The 20,407-nt window shown below is 39.9% G+C and overlaps 1 protein-coding gene across 3 annotated transcripts; it reads left to right on the forward strand.

Moving 5' to 3' along the window:
• Positions 1-2,023: 2,023 nt before the first annotated feature.
• On the forward strand, positions 2,024-19,508 carry LOC146325329 (rho GTPase-activating protein 4-like). Of its 3 annotated transcripts, none has more exons than XM_084721268.1 (22): positions 2,024-2,175; positions 4,692-4,781; positions 6,008-6,179; positions 6,317-6,479; positions 6,698-6,760; positions 6,849-6,977; positions 7,067-7,195; positions 8,543-8,764; positions 8,864-8,965; positions 10,569-10,742; positions 10,929-11,013; positions 11,248-11,275; positions 11,404-11,503; positions 11,653-11,713; positions 13,106-13,183; positions 13,307-13,435; positions 13,536-13,641; positions 15,793-16,014; positions 16,103-16,158; positions 16,243-16,474; positions 16,572-16,620; positions 18,733-19,508. In XM_084721268.1, the coding sequence occupies exons 2-22, from the start codon at positions 4,715-4,717 to the stop codon at positions 18,904-18,906; spliced, it is 2,541 nt and encodes an 846-aa protein (XP_084577394.1). In that variant the 5' UTR covers positions 2,024-2,175; positions 4,692-4,714; the 3' UTR covers positions 18,907-19,508. The 3 variants fall into 3 exon arrangements, with proteins under 3 accessions (XP_084577394.1, XP_084577395.1, XP_084577393.1); XM_084721269.1 differs by lacking the exon at positions 2,024-2,175 and adding an exon at positions 2,604-2,652; XM_084721267.1 differs by lacking the exon at positions 2,024-2,175 and adding an exon at positions 3,806-3,897.
• Positions 19,509-20,407: the final 899 nt, after the last annotated feature.

Below are 20,407 nucleotides of genomic sequence, written 5' to 3' on the forward strand. Positions count from 1 at the left end.
CTTCAATGGTGACGTCTTCCTGTAGGTCCACTCTCCATGTCTCCAGCCGCTTACATACATCTTGGAGATTATGCACAGTCCCAGTCCATCAGCATTTCTTATCACTGTGTACCATCCACACAGACAGTGAAGACTTTACTGTAGAATTCACACTGTCACAAATATTCTGTTGTACGCAATCATATGAGCTACACAAGATCCTTAATAAAGGTTCCCATTGATGCTGGAAAAGCTCATACAGTCACAATTTCCAACTTTGGTGACCCCTAGTGGTGGAATATCACAAGACAATGTGGCAGGCTGTTAACCACAATGGATCATCTGACCCTTGAATGCTGATGAATGATCTGAACGCAACAGATTGAACCAGTTTTGACCAGGTTTATTGCATTTCTCTACAAATATAGAACATCCAAAGTTAACCATCAACCCATGGACAATACTGTACATTAAGATTTAGTTGTGGCTTACTTCCATCAACAGTGTCATGTGTCATACTAGCTGTTTTTAGAGAGAAGTAGTACATGACAGATGACAGCAAATGATTCACACTGACCTTCAGACAACTGGCTTTGTCGCAAATATGAAATACCTCCATTTCACACCATCTAACATCAGTGCCATCTAACACTTTGCAGTTAGAGGTGAGAAAAGACAGCAACACTGCTGCTGTTCACAACAAGTCGGTGGTGGAGTTAAATAGACCTTCTGATGGCCATTTTGTCTTAAAATAGTGGGGTTTTAACTCGCAGGTCCCATCTCAGCTGTTTGGTAAACATCTTAATTAATTAAGACCTGATTTAAGAAGAAAGCCATTCCAGATGAACAGTGCCTATGTAAATGTTCCTACCCCAACTGAAGATAGGAAATGTGTATTACACAAGCATCCTAACTTCCCGAAACCCTAAAAAAAACTCTCCTACATTTACATTTTGTTCACTTTGTAGCTAACATGATACATATACAACATTTGACATTTTGCAATACAGAGCAACCAACAGCATCTGCATATTCATGTATATATTAAACTCCAGCATCATTGTGTTTACTTCCTATTTTTTTTTTTTTTTTTGCACGCTTCAGTATAGAAGCTGGGTAACAGACATAAAAGTTGCTAGAGGTTCTCTGCTGAACCATAATGAGTAAGCTGTTTTGTTAACTTTTTAGGTAACATTAGCTAACATTTTGGTCACTTTTCTTGCCAACATTACCTCGCAAAAAACATGGCGTTTTGCAAAACAGAGCAGCCAAAAACATCTCCATATTGATTAAAGTCTAGGATCGTTGGATTTGCTCCATTTCTGTATGTTTCAATTTATGTTTCAGTAAGTTAAGTAAGATTTCCTAACATTAAATAAGATAGGATGAAGTAAGATAACATTGAATTCCTAAAGTTAGTTAGAATTTGCTTCTGAAATACCAAATTGGGAAAAATCTTAGATTAGATTCTTCCTATTTTAAGACTTAAGTGAGGATGTTTCAGTAATATGGCCCAAGTCCATTTAGTGTAGCTGAGCCTTTCTAACGAGCCAGTAGCAGCATCCTGAATCTGTTTGATCTGAATGGATCAGAAACTTAATTAGTATCATTGATAACACCTGTGTTTACCCCACTTTTTCAAAAATGCTGCTGTGAAACAGGTGTACTGCAGATTAAAGTGGCTCTCTGTGTTGTGCAAAGAATACCCCAGAGTATTCAAGGTGTTTTTTGCTCCAACTGAACATGACAGCAGCTGATTTCACTTGAGTATCCTGTGAATAACCAGAGCAGAGGGACTAATCAGGGGAAACAGCTGGTGTTTGATTGGGCTGAAAACCTTCTGAGGAGTTCAAGAGGCAGCAATGAAATGAAAGAGGGACTCGAAAAAGGGTTTCACTTGCACAGTTGCACACTGATGATGATGATGGCTCAAACTGAATGTGTGAGTGAGACGAGGGGTGAGAAAGAGAGAGCAGTGAGTGTGAGTGTGTGACACACACACACACACACACACACACACACACACACACAGAGAGAGAGAGAGCGAGAGAGAGAGATGAGTTCCACTCCACCCACATCCATCCGTGTCCAACGTGAGGGGGAGGTGAAACAGTTGAGAGCTTACTGTGCTATTAACTAGCATTATTGAGTTGCCTCAGACTGGAGAAGACACTAGTCAAGACTGCTCCTCATCAGGTAGGACTCCTCTTTTTGGATGAATTAAACTTTTCTTGATTTTCATTTGCAGACTTGTCTCAGATGAGTCAGTTTAGGTCTAATAAACATGTTTTTGTGTTGTCAAGTAAGCCTGGCAAGCTTGATTATTTCAGTTATGTTACTGTTGGCTCCAGACACAGCCCTCAGGTCATTAACGTTTCATAGCTCAGGCAGCATGTATGTGTTTGTACTTGTGAAAACCCATAGTGAAACACACAGAAGTGCCATTATAGCAAATGAGAAACCAAGTGCAATAAGGTTAAGACTAGCTTTTAATACAATATTACACCATTTTTGTGACGAAAGGAGATGGTGATTCATTGCTGATCACACAGAGAAAGAATGAAAGGGGCTAATGGAAAAGGGTGACATAGGGCTGGAAAATTGAGACACTCCGTGCTTTCTACAGGGAGTTTTGTGTTTGCTGTAATGCGGCAGCAGGCTCATTTTTAGCAGGTCAGTTGGTAAAAGTCTCAACTTGAGAGAATGCTGATGAGTGGTGTTTGGCTTTCAAAAAAGGGGAAGTTAAAGGAGAAAGAGGGAGAATGAGAGTGTGATGATTGTGTACAAAGGGTTATGATCCAGCAAACACCCCACTCTTCCTCTTTCTGGTGTGCACCAAATGTCATAATAAGTGATATCTTGCAAATATTAGTGGCTAAGTTGTCAATTCTCATGTGTTTAAATGACTGTTATGCACTGAAATGATATTCTGCTGAGAACAGGACAGGATATTATAGAGGAGTGTCAGCTGCGGTCATGTAACTTGATAAAAACTGGAAATCAAAAGAAGGAGAAAAACAAAACAAAACCAAAATATGATGTTTGATTTGTCTAAACCCCATTATCAGTCAGATTTATTTAAGCCTAAACAGGAATAGGGCTGCAGTTAGCATTTATTTTCATGATCAATAAGTCTCTCCATTGTTTCCTCAGTTTAGTAGTTTAGTTCGTAAAATGTTTTCCAAAAGCCAAGATGATGTTCTCAGTTTACTACCATAGAGGAGTAAAAAAACAAGAGAAAAACAAAATTAATTCTTTTTTTTCTTAAAAAATAGTCACTTATCAAATAGTTGGTGGTTAATTTCATTGTTGACAACTAATTAATTAATTAATTGACTAATCGTTGCAGTTCCACATGTATTGAAATGCTACTGTCTTATTCTCTTCTGCACCATTTCATCTATACTCTGCTGAGAACAGGATAAGGGCTGTTAGTTGCTGTCATACAACTTGATAAAAATGGAAAAGAAACCAAAACTTAAGTGAGTGATGACTGTTAATTTTGAGGTTCGATATGTCTAAAGCCTAGTTTCAGTCAGATAAACATGAACCTAAACTGGAGTAACTTTCTATAAAAGATTCTCAGTTATCTAGATTTGAATACAAAGCAAAAAAGCAGCTGGTTTCACAGTTTTATTCTTCAAAAGTACAGAATATCTGTGAGTAGTGCATCAGTAAACTTGAGTCTCTTTGGTGAAACCACCTGTAGTCTTCAGAACAAACACCTCCACACACAGTTGTAGGCCCTGTGGGTCGCCCTATTTTTAGGGCAGCTGCGATGTTGCTGGAGCTATATTTGCACCTCGCGCAAGTCTGCAGTGTGACCGACTGGTGAAGCAGGCAGGCAGCACATGCCAGCTGGTTTTCTAGTTGTCTGCCGTTCAGCAGAGGGTGACCAGTTTGAGGACATGTGTTACAGTAAGATGAACATGCTCTTTTTGCTCTTTCTGTGGCAGGAGGAAGTCAGCATGGTCTGTGAAGGGGAAGGGGTGTTTCAGAGTGTGAAAGTTTGTAGAGTGGAGAGGCATGCTTACGTGCAGCAGTGGGGCACAGGCCATGACTTTTACTAGAGTTTGTCCAGTCAAGAGGATTAGAATAGCCTGCATGCACATAAAACACACCAACTCTGAAAGAGATGTAAGAGGAAAAGAGCAGCTGATATTTTATACAACATACTACACAAAATATTTACTTACGAGAGACCTCGGGCAGTTGTGACAGCAGACATTTGTGACAGCAGACATTTGTAACACATTTCCTCCAATCAGAAACAAGCTTGAGTGATGACACTTACTCTGCACATGCTCTATAGGATCTGTCTTGACATTTTTTCAGAAAATGACCATATTTCACTAAATTTAATTGTCAAATTACCTTTAACTCAATTTTGTTTCAAAAATAGAAACAGACATTTGCTTTAAATGAATATGTTGCCTGACATCTAAAAGAATTTGAACTATATAGAAAACACTTAAATAACATTATTAGATACTACAGCAGTAATGTGATTACTTTGAGGTATGCTTTCATTTGAGATACATAGCATTAATATGATTTCTTTTTTTAGTGTTACAACACTCTGACCTCTGGCATTAAATTTTGATATTATAGTCTTGTCCTTGTTAGTGAAAATATATCAAGTGCATTATCAATTAGTGCACATATGTGTGTTTCTTTATCAAAATATGACTGGTCTCCACTACTTTATCCAGAATTCCACCCAGTTGGAGCAACAATGACGTCCCACGTGAAACTCCGGAAGGAGAGGGTTGGTGTGGTGGACTATGACACACAAATCAAAGGTAAAATCATTCATCATTCTAAGAACCTCACCCTCTTTATTAGTGCTGAACAGTCAATCAAAAATATTATCAAAATCGCAGGATGGCCAAGCGCAGTGTCCCAACCACAGGGGCTGCAGTTTTTGATGGCAGATAGATGGTATTAGCACCCAGGGTGTCCTTGGCCAACAATTTGCAGCTGGACGCTGACTATTTACACCCGAGGCATGGTGCACACAAATCAGGGTCTTTTCCTAAATCTAACCACGTAGTTTTGTTGCCAAAAACTATCCTAACAATGAATGAAAACTGAAAAAATTAAATTATCGCAACTGAAAATAATGAGTCTGTTGGGATTAAAAATTCTAATCGACATTAACTTCTAGCTTCATATCAGACTCCAACCTCCAGGAGGCCCAGAGTTCAGTGTTTAACCCATTCATCCCCTCAACAATGACTTTGTTGCTCTTTATAGAAAACTTGGGGGCTGGTTGTAAATAGCAGAATAGCTATCATGTGACTATTTTCAGCTGGGTACAAATAGACAGCGTTTTTTGATTAAGGTAAATGTGTCACTATGTAGCACTATAAATGAGGCGCTGTGGTGCTACAGAGATGCTGTGACCTACAAACCATGTTCTCCAGAAATAAGGAAACATGCTTGCTTGGTACAGACCCCAGCAAATATCACGTCATCATTTTTAGAAGGTTGTTTTGTTTTTTTTTTCAGTAAAAATGAAATGCAATAGGTCCATGAGGTCTGGTCTAATTTTTTAATGTAATGGTAAAAAAAAAAGGTAGGAGAAACATTCTTACTGTCTTAATTATGCTACTTCATTTACATTGTATGTTGTTCTTTGTATCCTTTTTTTCCCCTTATCTTTTGGACTGTCGAATGCCAAGATCAGTTTTGTTTTGTTATGTTTGCTTTGTCAATTGTTCTTTATTGACTTCCTGTAATTTTGTATTATGCCGTTTAAAAAAAATGGGGAAACTTATTAAAAAAGGTTGAATTGCAAAAAAAAAAAAAAAATGAAATGCAAAAATTAGAAATCTAACTAAAATTATGACTCATATTGCAATCCTGATATCCGTTAAAATAAGCAAATATTTGTCTTCATATCATTCAGCCCTACTCGTTAATAATCTTTGCTGTAAAAAAAACATTGTAAAATCCGTTTCTCAACTACCATAAGAGTTTCAGAATGACTCATCTTCTCTGCGTGTGTTTGTTTCTTCTTTCTCAGAGGTGCGTTCCCAGCTTGTAGACCAGCTGAAGGTGTTGGACTTGCAGCTCGAGCAGAAGAGCCAACAGCTACAGGACCTGACAGACTACCTTCGACGACGGGGCGAGATAGAAAGCGAGTACGCCCGCTCCCTTGAAAAACTGGCTGAAAGATTCACCTCCAGGATAAAGAGGTGAAGGCAATCTTGCGTTTGACTGCGCATGCAGTGTACCAGAATTAACCAGCAGTTCATCTGAGGATGCTGTTTCTGACTGTATCTTACACTTTTACTGCCCCTGTTTCTGACTTTCCTTCTTTGCATGTGCTCAGGAAGGAGCCCAGTAGTCACTCAGTGGCTCAGGTCTGGCTGGCTCTGCTGTCCCAGACCCGCCAAGAAAGTAAAGACCACAGTGGACTAAGTGAGACCTGCAGCAACTTCCTTATCCAGCCCCTCACACACTGCCTGGAGTACACACAACGCCTTGCCAAGAAGGTACTGATAATGAGCACTGGCACCAAACAAAAGCATTTAGGACAAGTCTGCTCCTGTACAGTGCAGTCTACCTGACTCTAGTTAAACTATTTCTTTCCTTTTCTATCTTTGCCCCTGTATTTCTTTTGAACTATTGACATTAAACTGTATTTTGTGGTTCACAATGTTCCTTCCGTGTTATGCCATTTCACTCTGTGGTATTTTGTCTCTGTCTCCAGAGTAAAGACATCTGCTCTCAGCTGCAAGATGGGCTACTCAAGGTTACCACAGAGCTGCAGACAGTAAGTGAGAAACCAACCGCCCAAAACATTTTCCGTTTAACAAACAAACAAAAGGAAAGCATGGCTGTATGTGTCTGTATGTGTGCAGGCATGGCGGACTTACTACCAGTACCACTCAGACTATGTGAGTGCAGAGGGGAAGCTGAAGGAGGCAGAGAAACAGGAAGAAAAACAGAAGCAGGGTGCTGGTAAAAAACTGGAGAGGTTGATAGAAAAAGTAAATAAATATTTTTTTATGTATTATTATGGCATGTATGTGTATATGTGTGTATTTCACCTGAAACTCATATGCTTTATGCACCACAGAGGCAAGGTAAGGTCCAAGACATCTACCTGAAGTGCAGCAAGGCCCGAAATGATTACCTCTTGAACCTGGCTGCAGCCAATTCCTCCATGAATAAGTACTACCTCCAAGACATCTCCACTCTCATAGACGTGAGTGCATCAGTTCAAATTCTTGTGTGTTCGCTTTCTTTTTCTTTGAACCAAACCAAACACTGGTTATGATCCCCCACCTCTGGGGACATTCAGACCACATGATGAATTTTAAAGTTAAAGTTTTGAAGTTAGATAAGAGATGGCACTTAAAATATCATGTTGAAAGTGACAATTTTCCAGATTTCTCTCAGGACATTAAAACACCCACCTGCTGTTCACACTTTTGAGCATCTTGCTTTCAGACTCTCTGGTCCCGCTCTGTTCATGACTGTTTTGTGTGTGTTGTTTTGCTCTGAGCTTGTAAAGCATCTTTGAGTACCCTGAAAACCACTCTATAAATAAAATGTATCATTAAAAGACCAAATTCCATGCCAAAGTTGCTCCCCTCTGCTTGAAATGCTGCGTTTATAATCCAGCCTTTTTTCTGTTTCTTGGTGACATCACGGTGTAACTTATTTGCATTATGTGCAGCTATTTTGAAACTACTTGCAATACGCCGTTCTGCAACGTTCTGAAAACATGCTTGGTTACATCACTGCGACTAGACGAGACCATAGCAATACCTGGAGCTGGATATAATTTGTAGCATCTTAAAGAGCACAATGATAGTGAGGTACTTTCCACAGTTGTATTTTTAGTATCGATGGTATGGCAAACACATAAAAGCTGTGTGTGCAGGGAGAGAGAGCAACAGAGACTGACGCTGAATGCAAGCAGAGCAGAAGAGCAGAGAAGTTGTTTATCAGTCATACAGACATGACTGTTCCTCAAACAAATTAATGAGGTGATCTTCTCTTTCCTTTATCCAAAATGCTGCCATTACTGACAGTTTGGAGCGGACTTGATCAGCTGACTTTGCTGCAAGCTGATTGGCTGTAGAAACGGGCGATGTGCCTTACATTGTAAATCCAACCAACTTGACAAGCTGAGTTGTAGGCAACACCATCAGCTGTCTTGAGACATGCCTGTTCACCCTGCTGCAACTTTTCCCCACAGACTTCTAAAATTTTCACGGTTATCAGTCTTATCATGGTATCGTTTACATTTTTCAGAAAGTGCTGTTAAGTACACACTGAAATCATTTCACCAAGTCTTGAATGGCATCATGTCCTTCGTGATGTCACTATTTTCAATGATGCAAAACAAACCCATGTTGCACTGCAGCTGTGGCCGCTATGAAAGAAATGCTTTTTTTTAAACATGAAAACATGTAATCCTCTTCTAGAAGAAACCCAAAATAAAATGAGTTCAGAAATCAGCATAATATGGCCACATATTGAAGTCTTCATGATCCGACAGCAGCTAAATGATAAAGGTGATATTTGTCTGAATTGTTTCCCTCAGTGTGCAGATGCAGGGTACCACCTGTCTGTGGGCCGGGTGATGGAGGCCTACCTGTCTAGCCGGTGGAGGACCCAGCAGAACCTGGGCACGGGGCTGCAGCAGCTCGAAACCACTGTGTCCGGACTGGACCAGATCCAGGACAGAGACGCCCTCCTGCAGGACCACTATAACACCTTCTGTATGCCGCTGCGCTTCTCCTATCAGCCCCATGACGGAGACCAGGTCTGTATTTTGTGTGTGTGTGTGTGTGTGTGTGTGCGTGTGTTTATTCAGCTGCATCAGAGTTCTTGCATCAACTCTAGACTCTCTTGTGTCTGCCAGGTGTCTGAGGTCAGTGCAGAATGTGAGATGAGATGCGAGTTGGAGACCAGATTCAAACAGATACAGACCAGGCTGAAAGCTGTTACCCAGGAAACGGAGGAGGTAAAGTGCGACAGACAACCTTGAACACCTCATTATCACCTTTTTGTGGGTCTACTGTATCCACCACTGTTATTCATCACATCTGCAGCAAGAGTTTTACAGTCCAAATCCGAATCTTGCATAAATATGTGTGAGCTTGCAAACGCGAGGTGAAAAATCAACAAAGAACTTAAAGGGACAGTTCTCCTGGAAATTGAAAAATTCACAATTTTCCTCCTCCTAGTTGTAGTGTTATTTATCCATCTAGATTGTTTTGGTGTGAGTCACTGAGCTTTGGAGGTCTCTCTCACATATAATGTGACTAGATAGTACTTGGCTTGTGGTGCTCAAAAGTCCCAGAAAAACATTTCAAAAACTCAACCGCAATGTCTCTTTTCAGATCTCTCCAATGTCTCTTTTACTGAAGATAATTCACAAACCTTGTTGTGAGCAGTTTCATGTCAAACTCTTCTTCTTACTATCGAACTGCATGGAAGGAAGCATGCATCTACTCATGGATGAGAGGTTACAGCTAGCCAAGGAGAACGTCATTGATGTTTGCATCCTGCGCTGTCATGAGCACAAGTCTCTCATCCATGAGTAGATGCACGCTTCCTTCTAAGTGGTGATTCAGTCAGTTGATGGTGAGAAGGAAATGATTCCTACAGAAAATTGCACAGATCAAAAATATGTATTTTGATTTTGGGTTGAACTGTCCCCTAATTTTTGTGTTGACTTTAACATCTCAAGTTCAAATCAAGACTGACAATGCCAGTCATATACTCCCTTGTTAGCAGTATTCACATAATTGTAAGTTTGACCTTTCCAACAGGCAGTTGAATGCAACATAACTGCATTTACACTGTCTCATATTTTCCACACTGTCACCATTATGGTAATTTGCATGGTAGAGGAATGCTTATTAAAGCAACTATCAGTCTTTCATTATGACAAAATTTTATGCACGCATGCTTCAGCTGTGACTCTTGGAGGCCGTTTATGCCGCTGTTCTAAGATTTAATACCAGTGATAATTATAATAGTCATCATTATGAGCTTTTACTCCCTTACATTACTTCGATGCAATCTTTTGATGTGGACACTCATCAAACACGCTCAAGAACAGCTGGAGGTTAAATAAGATGAAATTTAGATTTTGGATAATGCTGCAGGTGCCTAGCTGTTCTTACAGAACTCGGAAAATCCTTTTTTTTTCTTCACTCTGCACCTGCAGCCTGAAATAACATGCAGAACAATCTAAAGCTTACCTCATTTATATCCTTTGGGCAATTTAATTTAATTTCATCTAATTTTGCTTCCAGCTGTTCTTGTCTTAGTTGATTCATTTGCTTTAACTTTTAATAGCTTTATTTATTCTTAAGGCTTTATTATTTTACTAGTATCACTTTTTAGTACTTTTTATCAACAATCAGAGTTTGTATTTTTATGTCTTGGAGCTTTTATTTTTTTCATGGCTGTATTGTAAATTAGGTCTCTACCTCAATGTGTTTCCAAGGTAAAATAAAGACTGAATGAAATTTGTATTTATGTAATTTGAATGACCATAATTGAATGCAACATTGCCATGCAAGCATTCAGTTGTCTTCTCTCCCAATGTCATACAGGCCAATAAGAGCATGTTGGTAGCCCAGAATTCCCTGCTGGAGAATATCAGTGATGATGATCTGGACACCTGCAGCGGTTCATCTCAAGAGGGGAGCACTGAGAACCTGACAGTGAAACCGAGTGTGGCCCGCCGCAGGGCCAACCTGCAGGAAATAGAAAACCTCTACATTACTGTGAGTCACTTTTTCTTTTTAAAGCAATGAACCAGAGTAGCAGCAAGCTGGCTTCACCATTGATGGATATGCAGATATGTGTTGTTCTTTTGGTTTTATTGTTTGGTTTTGGTTGATGATGAACCACAGTGTTAGTGATGGTGACATCAAATGTAATAAAGGTCATTATCATGCTTTGTCTTACAGAGAGTCAAAGAGTATCTTTTAGGCAGCTCACTGGTATCTAAACTGCAGGCCAAACATGACCAGCTTAAAGTGGCTGTGGAAAAAGGTATCACTTCTGCATTTCTCACAGAACAATCCCAAACTGCTGACCCAAAATGTAATTTGCTAACAGCTGGTGTATTGTGGAGTTTATTTTCCCATACACTCTTGTTCCGTTTTTACCCACAGCCAAAGAAAAGTTTTAAATCTTTGTTTATTCTAATGTATTTCTCATTTCTCCTGACTGGCTGGTTCTCATTTAAGCTGGTTCTCTTTCTTTTTGTGCTTTTGTTCCTCATAGCTGAGGCATCAAATGGACATCAGCCGAGGTACACATGAATGTTTCAAAGCTCTTATAGATTCGTTGTGTTCTTGGTTTAACTGTGCACAATGTTGCATTTTTTATTCTCCAGTTGTAACAAATGAAGTTTATTACTTATGATCTCTGTCTCTGCAGAAACAATGCAAAGTCTATGCGTGTCAGGAAGAATCACTCAAGTGCCAATTTGATGCACAACCACAAACTTTTCAATGGAGACATGTTGTCTTTCATACAGGTAGCTACCACCATGATTGCACCATCTCACCATTTCCCCTTGTCACATTTCTCTCACTGTGTATCTACTTTCTCTTTTCTTTTCAGTTAGCAGTAATGTATTAGACTCTCTGTTTGTGAAATTAATTTCACTTCATTTCTTTTCTTTAGGCATCAGGACAACAGATTCCAATTGTTGTGCAAAGTTGCATTTGCTTCATAAACCTCAATGGTAAGTAATCAAGACGTAAGGAGCAGTAAAACTGGTGCTGCACAGTTGAAGCTCAAATGAAAAAATATATTAAATCTTATTGAGTTTTTAAAAAGTAAGTAAGACTTAAAGCCACTATGTAGAATTTGAAAATTCAGAGCTTTAGCGCTCCCCAATGGTCTTATTAAAAAGCTGCTGTGGCAGACAACTGTGTCTGCCTGCCACTGAGATGTCTGTACAACACAGACACAAATAGGTTGAAAGCAACACTCATTCATATGTCTTTGTTTGTATAAAGGGACAGTTACAGTCTAAGTATGATTTTAAGAATGTGTCAATGGCATCACAATTCTACAGTTTGTGCCTATAGTTATATAAATATATTTTCAAGCTTGTGTGTGTCCTGTGCTGGATTAATCTGCTGGAGTTCGTCCTGGATGTGCACGAATATGCACCAAAGTTAGCTATAATGCGGGACATGGGTTGGGAACCATGTGAGGCTCGCTGGAACTTGTAAAGCCCCGGTATGGAACTGGTAGGGATACAGTAGAAAATGAGCTGACAAGAAATAGGAAAAAACTAGGTCTGCACCCAACTCAGAATTTTGTTAGTTGTATCAGATTTGGCTGTCCAATACGAATATTTGACTTTTGTCCCTTTTATTTTTTCAGTTCAGCACCATATTAAGCTCCTGTATAAGCCTTCATGAGTATGGCAGTTTTACCAGTAAGGCATAATGCCTTTTTGTCATCATCTGTGATGTCAAAGCATCAGATTTCCACACAGAGAAAGTAAAGATGTGTGTGCGTCCTCCTGCTTACAGTTCAGATATAAAATTGCACTGCTGAGCCGCTACAGCGTGTCACCTGTCCTGTACACTCCACAGTGCACTGAGCACTGACAGCACAACACCTGTTCTCAATTTCTATCCTTTTTCTCTGCTTCCATAGTAGTTTTTTGGTGATTTAAGGACTCGGTTTGTAAAGTTTACTGCCATGTGGTTGCATTGCTCTCTTTACAGTGGTTAAAAACCAAGAGCAGAAATCTATAAGCCAACCACTCATTAACTTGTTTCCCCTATCCTTATGAGGATTTTCACATTTTTTTTAAGTGTGGCAACTAATATGAGACTATTATTTCTGATAATTGTTCTTCCTGTACGTTTTTGTAAGCATGTGTCTATTTTATCCTGTCATGCACACTGACAATCAAAACAAACAGACAAAAAAAAAAAAAAACTGCTTGACTTGAAGAATCCCAGTCGGTGACTGAGAGGTCTCCCACTGATACTTTCAAGTTGCAGCCCTAAAAAGTTCTACACATTGTGCATTTAAATATATTTTTGTATTGAAAGTTATTAAAAGTTATCAGCTAGGTTAGAGCAGTAAAGAACTGTAATAATCTGTCCATCAGGTCTCCACCATGAGGGGATATTTCGAGTGCCGGGGCCTCAGGTGGAGGTCAACAACCTGAGGGATGCATTTGAGCGAGGTAGGCCTGTGTGTATTTTGTGTGTTTGCATGACATGTATGTATTGTTATAGAGTAGCGCCCTCCCTCCCTCCCTGTGGAGCATTAATAATGTGGGGCAGTGTGCTGTGGGCTTCCCCTGCAGGAGAGGACCCCCTGGTTGAGCGGAGGTGTGACCTGGACTCTGTCGCTGGCGTGCTGAAGCTCTACTTCAGAGGTCTGGAGAATCCGCTCTTCCCCATCGACAGCACCAGCCAACTGCTGGAGCATGCCCGTGAGTGTGTGGGTGTGGGCGTACTGTGTTGAAATGTCAGCTGAGTGTGGTTGAGAGCGTACAGCGGGGGCTTATCTTTCTTTCATCACCCTTTCCTCAGAAATAAAGAACGAGGCAGAGAGAGCAGCTCAGCTCAAAGCAGTCATCTCTTCATACCCCGAGCCTATCATCATTGTCATGAGATACCTCTTTGCATTCCTTCATCAGTGAGTATTTTAACTCAGTCATCACTGTTCAGGATGTGAATCAACAAAAAGAATCAGTCATTCACAGGAAACCAAAGTGTTTCTTTATAGGAAGTTAGCCAGTTAGATGATGTCTGATTAGATCTGACAGCAGTATGGTGGATCAGGTTTTTTTTTCTTTCTTCACATTAGGTATTTATCAGAGCCAAATGTGTTGGAATGTTACTTTTAAAAGTTTCTTGTTACATGACACTATTGACTCCTGAGACAAGTAAGAAGACAGAAATCGGAAGACTTTCGCATTACCAAAAATGAAAACCACCTTGCATTTCGGTGTACGTGTTACATCAGCCTTCTACCTTTGAAAGTGTTCATCACTGCACAGCTTTGTCTGTGGCTCATAATCTGTAGCTCTCAATGCTCACAGATTGACAGGTTCACACACCATGCACTTTCTTTTGCAGTTGAACTGCAGTGAAAACAGTAGATTTATTGTTAGTACATGAAAGCAAAAAGAAACAGAGGGTGCCTGACAGACGCTCCTGTTCAGCCTTGTAGCTGCTAACGATCTGACCACGAACCGTACAGACAGGTGACAGGCAGCGCTGGTTCTTGCAGTGATTCCCCAGCAGGGAGAGCACAGCACTGGACAGCAAATAGCATCTTTTAACAGTAATGGATTACTTTGTTGAAAACATAACTTAAAAAACTCAGCACTTACATTGCACAACTAAGTTACTCACTACTAGAGTTATTCAGGAACTATAATAACTTCCTTTTTACTTATTGCTCCTTTAAAAGGTAATATTACTTTGCTTATCGCTTGGTATCAAAAGTAATTAGTTCCATTACTTCACTATACTACTTTTATACCTTTTTGGTGGCCTTGTTGTGCTCCAAAATCGAATAGCAGATCCAGTGAACCGTTAAAACCCAGAAAGCTTTTTTTGTTGCTGTCCAGGTGTCGGCTGTGGTGGAAACAAAATAATGACAATACTTTCACCTGTGGAAAGTATGCTTCTCCTCCTCTCCCTCATCCTATATCCTGCATTTAGTTTTTTGACTAGCAGCTGATGTGACCTGCCCTGACCTGCCACGCATACACATCATCGTGAGACAGCCTTCTTAGGTCAAGAAGAAACTTGGTAACTGAGTCACTTGGAATAGTTCAGTCAGACAACTCACGCTTTAGAAAGTTTATTCAGCAGCAGAACGTGACTTAAGTTTGGCGTCTAGGCTCAGACTTCATCACTCCCTGCAGGTTAGGTTACATAGAGATATAAGGGGAGTGATGAGCAAATTCTTGAAACCCCCGTCGCAGCCTACAGGTGGAGGTGGGGTAAAGAAGATGCATGCAGGTAGAGGGGGGAAATGTGAGGTTTAGCAGTTTAAATAGACCACCAGATTGGAAGGGTGCATTTGGTTTGTACTATCTAGAGTGAGGTATGTCACGTGTGATTGGCAGTGCAGCTCGAGTTGTCTGCCTGAACTAGCTCGCAGGCGTCGCCACAGTAACTGTAATTACTTCCTTTTTAGAAATTGTAATCCCTTACTCGACTCATTACTCGAAAGGTAATTATATTACAGTAATATATTACTGAGTACTGCCCAACACTGCGCATTACAACAATCTGAGTACTGTGAACATGTTACTTTGAAACACTGTACACAATCAAGTCATTTCTAAAGGGAGCCTCTAATATTACCTTTGAGGCACAGTAAGGTGATTTGATTTGACGGTTTTACACAAAACAACAAGATTGATGACTTTAATTTTTTTTTTTCCCCACAAAATGGATACATCAAGATGACGAAAGATTTAATAATAGTGACTTGACAGACAAGAGAGACAGATAACACACATACAAAAATAAGAAATGACTAAGGTTTACACACAAAATACTGGGTGTGCATTACATCAAAACAGACACAAACCAAAGGAAAAACTAAGGGGGGAAAACAAACCATTGCATTATAATTTAAATTGGTGTAGTGGGAATATCAAAACATTTTAAGGGAAATGATTTATGTATGGGGTGTGCTGAGGTAGTTTTGATATTATTGTAAACACATGTATGTGTATTGGATAAATGTAAGAAGGCAAAATAAAGGCATCACGGAAATTTAATTTAGCTGTGTTTCACTGTGCTTCTCACCTCTCTCTGCCTCCAGTGTGTCTCAGTACAGTGATGAGAACATGATGCAGCCCTACAACCTGGCTGTGTGTTTTGGCCCCAGCCTGGTAAGGGGGGCTAACGATGATGATGTCGTCACCCTGCAGCCTCAGATCAACGCCCTGGTGAAGGACCTCATCCTCCAGCACGAAAGCATCTTCCCCAGCCAGAGTGAATTACAGGGACCGGTGTATGAGAAGTGCATGACACTGGATGACTGGTAAAAGTCAAAAAAGATGTTCGTACATGCAACATGGATACAGTGTGAGGTGGAACGATCATATGAAGGTGTTTGTCTTCCTTCACAGTGAACCTATCATTGAAGAGGGAGATGTAGAAGCAGAGTACACCCATAGCAAAGATGGTAACTACCTTAGTTTATCACTTCTTATGATCCATTATGGTGTATCTGAACAGAATAAAAGAATGTATCACAATGTTTTTACAGAATTTGAAACTGGATTCTTCGCTGATAACAGCACCAGCTCGTTTGCAGCACCCATACAGAGAAAAACAGAACGTCCCAGAGCCAACAGCAGCGGTTCAATCGACCAAAGTAGGTTGACAGGTGGACCAGCAGGGGGAGGCATCGGTCCAAGTGGGAAGTTGATGCTCCAGATTCCTGTCGGGGGACAGTGCAAGCCTCGGCGGGTCCACTCACCAGGCAACATACGCAGAGAGTGAGTACCACTGAGTACCACTGAGTGTTGCAGCATTACAACTGACTCATTATGTTTGTGTGGTAAATGAATTTTCTGATCTTTTTTCTGCATTCAGATTTCAGGAACACTCATCTTCTGAGGATATTCCTGTTCAAGTAGACAAGGTCTGTCTGTTTCTCATTTGGTTTTCAATTACTGGCTCCACTGTGTGACAAGGCATCCTTTAATTTTACTCTTTTTACAGGATTTGTAAGGTGTAAAAGTAACACTTGATTTGAGTGTGAGACTGTCATAACTACACCTTTCATGAACACGTCTTTATAAATGTTTGACTGTCAGTAAGTGTCATTTGCAAAGTTGACTTTTTTTGTCTATCTGATGTTTTTATTATGACAACTTGACATTAACAAAGGCAAAAATTTCTTTGTTATGATAACTTGACATTAAGCCAGACAACCTAACCTGTCATTGTCTTTGTCATGACAATTTGACATTATCAGACTTAAAGAAACTGTTTAGATTTATGTTTTAACTTTACATTGCAGCCGTCATAAGACCGTTATAAGCGTATCATAAATTTTATTTTTCTTGACTTCAAGTGAAGTGGTACATTTTGGACTTGTCATAGAAATATCTTTAAGAGTCATTACACTGTCAAATGCTTTTGTATGGTCTCATGAATAATTTCCTGGACTTCAACTAAAGTGGTACCATTTGGACTCGTTATAAAGATGCCATTAAATGTTATGAGGCCAGTTTGATGAAGAGTACAGCACCAAGGTGATTTAGCTTCAAGAGTTACCCGATGGACAGACGGTGGTTAGCTAGTTTACTTGCAGGCTAATCACTATCTGCTGTTATTTGTTGCTAGCATTAGCTGGTTAGCTCAGGTAGCCATGGAACTAGATGACTCAGCCCCAGCCAAACGCAGAAGAAAACCAGTAGTGTATTTCCTGTCATGAAACCACCATCGGTCTCGGAGGCCATGCTCAGTCCTGGTCCAACATTAAAAATGACATCAGTAAGCAAACAACACTGGTAATGGTACATGACATGACATGACATGGTAATGACAGTTATTATGACTTATGCACACTCCTTCGAAGCGCTCCTTGGCATTGTAACTAATGTTGCAACGCCTGCAAGCTAGTTGAAGCAATCAACTCAAGCTGCACTGCAGTCACACGTGACACGCCTCACACTCTGTAGTACATATCGAACTATTAAAACTGCTAAAACCTCCTATCTGCCTGTTAATGCCATTGCTGCTGTGGTGGCAATTTCTGTTGAATAAAGCATGGAGTCATAAACTTCTTTCTGTAAGGTTTACCAAGGCATCTGCAGATGGACTCACAGTCAAAGAGCTGGGCTGTATAAGCACAGCACAGAGAGTGTGTCAGTGTTTTACACACCGCCTTGCATCAGCATCACTGTCTGTTCTTTCAGCCCCCCCCCCATCCCCACCCCCAGGCTCCACCTGTAGGCTCCGAAAGGAAGTCCAAGATGTGTGTTCATCACTCCTCAATATCTCTATGTAAACATAATCTGTGAGGAGCGATGAGGTCGGAGCCTAGACGCCAAACTCTAAGAATGTTTATTGCAGCAGCAGAACATAATTAAACATGAGTTTTCTGACTGAAATTATTTTAATTACAGTTAATCATTCTCTACTGCTTTGATATAAATAAAAAGTAATGGGACTATAATTTTCTAATAGTTCATCTGCAGCTATAAATGTAATTTTAAGTCCTTTGAAGGGTTTTCAACAACGATCAATAAAGTCTGCAGTTGTAAATGTTGTAATTTAACAAACAGATTTTGGTCCAGATGTTCTGCAGCACTTTTCCAAAGGTTGAATGATCCTCTGATGAGATTTTCCTGATAAACCTCTAAAAAAGCTAAGAGCTAAAAGCAAAAGCAGCAGGCAGCTGGTGGGAAAGAGCTTAAAAGACAAATAAAGTTTGATACTTGAGTTGGATAACACCAGCCAAAGATTTTACACAACCTGGCAACTCAAAGTTAATGTATTTAATGGCTTAAGTGACCTTTAGACCACTACTAAATTATTCACCATTATAAAGTGATTGGTTATAACTTACAAATCCTTTAAAGTGTCTCACTGAAGTACCAAATTACAAATGATTTAATGATGATAGTGTATTATGGCTTTTCTGTCAAACCAGATCAGAAGCTTTTGAGCAGAAGAGAGTGCAGAGAACAAAGAAAGTTTTGTCTCTTTCTTCTCTCTCATCACCATTGTTTATTTCATCTTGCAGGATGTCTGTCGCCAGATGGACTCGGTCTTCAAGGAGCTCCTCCTGCGGCAATCGGTGCAGGATCCCTCCTCCACCGCCTCCTCTCCCTCTGCCCCAGCTGCCCAAAGGAAAGGGAGGCGGGATGGACGCAGGGGGAGAGGAGTAGGCCTCTTCAAAGTTGCAGATCTGGACTGAGAGCGCTGGCACCAGTAGATGACATGAGAGATGATACAAATGAAAACAGAGGTGTAGGGTGATGTGATCTGACAGCAGCTTTCAGCACATCTATTTCTAGAAAACTCAGATCACTGACCCATATTCACTTCTCCGAGCTCCCTGTTGATTTGGGCTTCTTTCCACTGGGTGGCTCCCTACCCAGAAGTCCATTCATTCATGTTCTGTACAGCAGAGGTCTGCTGTGACTGCAGAGCTGCAGTACAATATGGAAACTGTGTGTTACTTGAAATGCACAGATGATTTTCTATCCAGCTAAATCTGGTTATGCAACTATATGCATCTGTGCAGGTGTTGATATTCAACTGGTTCCACTTTAAGACAGTTTTTCTCATTGATATTCAGTCTGTACGCACACATTGACATGCAAGCAATGCATACATTATTCATCAAGTGTCAGTTTGCCAAAATGAGATGAGTGACATAGTTGATTTAAAAAAAAAAACTGTGAATACTGTAGCTGTAAGGAATTTGTACATATTAATTATTTGTATTTGGACAACATTTTCTGTTTTTTCTGTATATCTAGGCTACATGTCAAATAAATATTTTGTCTCTTCCAACTGCTTTTTTGTCTTAAATCTGTGAATGTAAAACTTTCATTTATTTTACTTCAATCCTTGGTTATGAGTACATTTAAAAGTTTAAATACAAACCCATTTCCAAAATGTGAATAAAAACATTATGCAATGATTTGCAAATACTTTTCCAACTACATCCAATTTTAACACAATACACAAAGACACAACATTTAATGCTCACATAGAGAAACTTTTTTTTTAATATGCACTTAAAACACAGAATTTGATGCCTACAATATGTTTTTTTAATATCTTGATGAAATAATCAGAGATGTCCCTGAAAAGGACATCATCTGAATGGCACTGTATGTTGCTCCAAAACCTGTTTGTACCTTTCAGCATTAATGAGGCCTTCACAGATAGAACCGTTATCTATGATCATATGGACACTAACACCCACATACAGATGCTGGTTTTTGATGTTTGTGCTGGTGACGGTCTTGATGGTTCCCCTCTTTAGCCTGAATTTCTAAAAACAATCTGAAATGTGGACTTTGCATCAGTCCATCTCAGATGAGCTCGAGCCCAGAGAAGCTTTTCTGGACATTGCTGATATACATCTCCCACTTTGCATGGTAGAGTCTAAATTTGCATTTGCAGATGCAGCAACAAACTGTATTTACTGACAATGTTTTTTTTTTTTTTCTCAGGTGTTCCCAAGCCCATGCAATGTCCTTTACACAGTTAAACAATTGGGTTTTTAATGCAGTGCAGCCTGAGGTGTCAAAGGTCATGGGTATTCAGTAATAGTTTTTGGCCCTGCCCTAACATGCAGAGATTTCTCTTGATTTTCTGAATCTTTTAATGATATTTTGGATTGTAGATGGTAAAATCCCTGAAATCCTTGCAGTTTTGTCATGACAAAAGTTGTTCTTAAACTG

Source organism: Lutjanus erythropterus, chromosome 6 (assembly GCF_056507025.1).
Source record: "Lutjanus erythropterus isolate fLutEry1 chromosome 6, fLutEry1.hap2, whole genome shotgun sequence".
NCBI lineage: Eukaryota > Metazoa > Chordata > Actinopteri > Lutjaniformes > Lutjanidae > Lutjanus > Lutjanus erythropterus.